The 4577-nt window shown below is 42.9% G+C and overlaps 1 protein-coding gene across 1 annotated transcript in view; it reads left to right on the top strand.

The window, feature by feature from the left end:
* The first annotated feature begins 3763 nt into the window (after nucleotides 1-3763).
* Nucleotides 3764-4577, top strand: part of LOC103360823 (uncharacterized) — a 5113-nt gene continuing 4299 nt past the window's right edge. The window contains exon 1 of the mRNA XM_008286730.1: nucleotides 3764-4151. Within this exon, the coding sequence (XP_008284952.1) occupies nucleotides 3810-4151 (342 nt within the window). The 5' untranslated portion in view covers nucleotides 3764-3809. The remainder of the gene's footprint in view (nucleotides 4152-4577) is intronic.

Here is a 4577-nt window from a genome sequence, read left to right as displayed (position 1 = left end):
TTACTGGAAAGGTTTCATCCTCTCTGAACATTTACGAAAAAAAAAATGGCTGCAGCTATTTGTCTCGAGTTGTTTTTGTATCAACAAGTACAACAACTCTCCATGTTAATCCTAAATCAAACCGGTAAGTGTATCTTGTGCTGTCTATATAATCAGTGTTGTCCCTTTAAATTAAGGTGTCTTGACTTTTTAGGATCCCTGTAATAACATGTTGCCACCTCTTGCTGCACCCATGTAGGTAGTCTAGACAGCTGTGCTATAATAGTCATTGTAACAGGGTGTGCAATCACATGTGACATCCCCACGATAATAGCTGATGTCTTCGTAATTGGTGTTATCCATTGTGCCGTCCCTGTAATCTGCGCTGTCCCACATGAGTAGTTGGCCAGGTGACACTCAGACCGCCTCCAGCAGAGAACACTTTTGATCTGTCACTACACGGCACTGTCGCCTTCACATGTAGATGAAATCCGATGCAAGTAGCAATCACACCTGCCTGGAGTCTTGATGTGGTTATCATTTAAAATGATTTAAATTAGCCTTCTTTTAAATTCTGGCCTTTTGATAATCACACGTTGTCACACGCCAGAAGATCCAAACCCCAGCGCTGCATTAATATCCGAACATGAAGGGTTAGTGCAGCTGTCGTAATGCTGTCATAATTGTGGTTATTGTAACACAAATACAAGCCTGGGTAAAATAAATGACAGGGGCATTCTAAACAGCAGCTTACACACAGAATAAAAGTCACACTCCATTCTAATGATTTATTATAATGAACATTTACATTTTTCAACGGTATTTTCTTTATGTGTGGAAAACATGCACTTAGAAAGCCACCGGCCACCTGATAGCAATTGTGTCAATTATGAGGTTTCTACCATAACCAGCCATTCTGGTGTGTGTTTACCACTACTAAGTTTCAGTAGCATAGATACAAATATTTGAAAACCCAAAAGACACACATATTGAGGAAAAGAAAAGAAAAAAAACAAAAAAACGCTATCATCTCCAAAACATTATGGACAGATTAGAACCCAACACACTCGGCCACATACATAATTCCAAGCCCTTTAATTTTATTTTCAAAGGGGATGTCTGTTTAAATTACTTTTATATGCAGGACACTAAAAAGCTTACCCAGAGCGAAAGGACCCTGGTTTCCTGAACCATATCAACTGATCACAGTGACATTAGAGCGGTAGAGATGTAAAAGGAAGAGCAAATACGCCATCTAGGGCAGAAAGACGGGAAGCACAGCTCGGTAAAAGTCTGTAGCAGCAATCATGAGTCTATGATTTGCAAGTTAGATTGCTGCCTATTCATGACATTCATAATCAGACACGTAGTAAAAAGTGAAAACTGTCATGTAGGCACGGTACAATAATTATGTATATGAGCAACTGCTAGTTAGTTTAAATGGGTATCGGACATGTTTCAAGCTGTTTGATTTGTGTCACTGTACTTCCAGTTTATTACAGACAAGAATAGAAATGCTTTGTTGTCATTGCATTGTGAAAAACACAATGAAATGAAAAGTGGCAATTTGATTGGTGCATAAAGATACATGCACATAAAAAGGCAACCTTAAAAAAACCTTTAAAAACTCCAAAATATGAAATAAATTAATAATAAATGGTCAAATCCAACACAAGAGGCAACGGTTGCAGCACTGTGAGTGTTGATTATTGCACTAGAAATAGATGCAGTTGTTGCAGTTTGAATGAACATTATTACACACAAATAAAGGATTTCACAGTCGTCATTCCCTGCCTGTAGGAGTTTAGTGCTCAAAAACCAACCTGGGAAAGAAACTGTCTTTAAATCTGATGGTCCAAATGGCCATAAGCAATGTTCGTTTGTCTGTTTTACTGTGACATTAGTTTCACCACGTTCATGATAGAGCACTGCGTTATTACACACTAACATCTTCAATTAAATTCGATTTAGTTTATTTATTATAAGCACCAATTCATAGCACAGAGTCATCTCAGGGTACTTCACATAGTAAGAAGTAAGTACGTGTACTTTGTGCAATGACAATAAAGTTGAATCTAATCTAAACTAATGTAATGTAATCTAAGGTGAAGGCCTCACAACACTGTATTAGAGAGAAACCCAACAACTCTGTCTTGAGCAGCTCTTTGGTGACAGTGGGAAGCTAAAATACTCCCTTTACTGGGAGAAGTGACCATTTGATGTGGAAATATCAGCCGGTTTACAGCACAGCCGGTGTTTTCCATTCATATATATGATAAGCTTATCAGACAACATTGCTGTTGGCTTGGAAATGGCTCTGAAGTGCCTGCTAGTTAACATGTCGTGGTAATGGGCTGCGTTTGAGACCGCTGTCTGATAACTACAACTGAAAATAGTTTGAATGACAACAGCTTTATTGGGAATTCAGCTGCATTGAACTACAGTGTATGTGAGCACAGAGAGGAGCAAACAAAGGTCAACAGCAGCTGAGTTTAGGTTTTTACTGAAGCTCAACAATACAAGCGCTCACAGTCAATGTTTCTTGATTGCAATCCATATGAGTTGATATGCAGCGTTTTCTTTTTGCACATCTTTTGCCTCCGTCGGCCACTGAAGGGGGTTTTGCTTGAGGCTGAGACATTTTAGAGTGAGCAAAAGCAAATTGTTTCAAAAAAAACTTGGTTGACTGAGAGGCAGCTGCTCATTCAAGCTTTTAATTTACAACTCATAGTTTATAACAACCACAGACCACACAAAAAAAATGGATTTTCACCATATGGTCCCTTGATAAGCTGCATCTGGTGTGAATGCTGCATGCAGACGCGATTGGCGCGAATTTGGACGCACGTCATTTGCGCGAGTAAATTCTCTCCATTTGCGCGTCCGCCAGGTGTTTCTGCCCGTTTCCTGTCATTTTCCAGTGTGGTACCATCAAACATGATTGTGCTTGACTATATTGCTGCTTTGTATCTGCTGTGAAAGGCCTCCAGAAACACACAAAGCTCTGGGAATTCCACCACCTTCTCCAGGAGCTGCGCCTGGATGACGACCGCTACTTTCGGCTGACTCGGACCCAATTTGACGACCTGTTGGAGAGGGTCGGTACCAGGTTATCCCTCCAGGATAGTCACCACAGGATCTCAACGCTGATTGGCCCTCACAGCGCGAATAATCGCTTCAGTTCAGATTTTTCAGTTTGCGCGAATAAAACGTCCAATTCGAATTTGGGTCACTAGGAGACACACCGGGAATGATTTTTAATCGGGTCTGGTGTGAACACGAGCTGCAGGGTGGCACAGTTGGTAGCACTGTTGCCTTGCAGCAAGAAGGTTGCCGGTTCGTGTCTCGGTGGGGCACCGGAATCTTTCTGTGTGGAGTTTGCATGTTCTCCACGTGGGAGCAGCGTGGGTTCTCTCCAGGTTCTCCGGCTTCCTCCCACAGTCCAAAAACATGTTGAGGTTAATTGTTGATTCTAAATTGTCCGTAGGTGTGAATGTGAGTGTGCTTGGTTGTCTGTCTCCAAGTGTAGCCCTGTGATAGACTGGTGACCTGTCCAGGGTGTCCCCTGCCTTCGCCCCAAGTCAGCTGGGATAGACTCCAGCCCCCCCATGACCCTAATGATGATTAAGCGGTGTACAGATAATGGATGGATGGATGGTGTGAACACACATTTTCTTCAGTTATATAGTCAACTGGAGAAAAGGACTTTTATTTTGAACCCGCGCGGCTTCGTGCTTTCCGGTGTCGACCTGTAGCTAAGGAACGAACAGAGCTCGCTGTCTGCCGACGAAGAGACGTCGCCGTGAGACGAACGGACAGACGACAACAAAATGAACACGACAGAAAAGAAGCTGGCGGACTTGATACGAGAACACCCGAACCTGTACGACCAGGCCCGACGGGACTACAAGGACACGTTGAAGGGACATGTGTCGTGGAGGGAGATCGCGGACGCCATGGGGAAGTCTGTGGAGGAGGTGAAGCTCAAATGGAAAAACCTCCGCGACAAGTTCTGCAAAGCGAAGAAGCGACTGGCCAACAGAAACTTCCCCCTGCTGGACGACGAGGAGAACCCGCTGGAGAGGCCCGTCCCGGTGCTGTTCAACCAGCTGGCCTGGCTCAGCGAGTACGTGAAGCCCAGAGTGGAGAGAAGTCTGGGGGAGTCCGAGGAGGTCTGTCCGTCTATCTATCTGTCTGTCCTTCACCGGGTTCATGTGTTTGGTGTCAGAATGTTAGCTTAGCAGCCATTAGCTAACTGTGTTTAACTTAGCAAGGCCCATAGAAACACAGACACTTTCCTCCACCTATCACGGTGATAACTATGATATAATGCTCTACTCAAAGCTACACCTCACTTTGTTTGTGTGTATGTTTGTGTTTTACAAGTTAAATGCCGGGAAACATCAACCCATCACTGCTGCCTCTCACAACATCCACCTTCAGTTTTTCAAGATAAAAGTCCTCCAGCTCTTTGTAGGTGAAGCACAGCAACACCTCACAACTTTACAATTAGTTTTAAAACATCAGAACCAGACAGATACTGGATTTTTAGGTTAAAATAGATATTTACATTTTTATTTTAATTGTATTTAAATTTC

The sequence above is a fragment of the Stegastes partitus genome, unplaced genomic scaffold (genome assembly GCF_000690725.1).
Source record: "Stegastes partitus isolate 25-593 unplaced genomic scaffold, Stegastes_partitus-1.0.2 Scaffold467, whole genome shotgun sequence".
In the NCBI taxonomy this organism is placed as follows: Eukaryota; Metazoa; Chordata; class Actinopteri; family Pomacentridae; genus Stegastes; species Stegastes partitus.
Note: the sequence above shows the minus strand (reverse complement) of the source record. Positions and strands in the feature narration are given on the sequence as shown.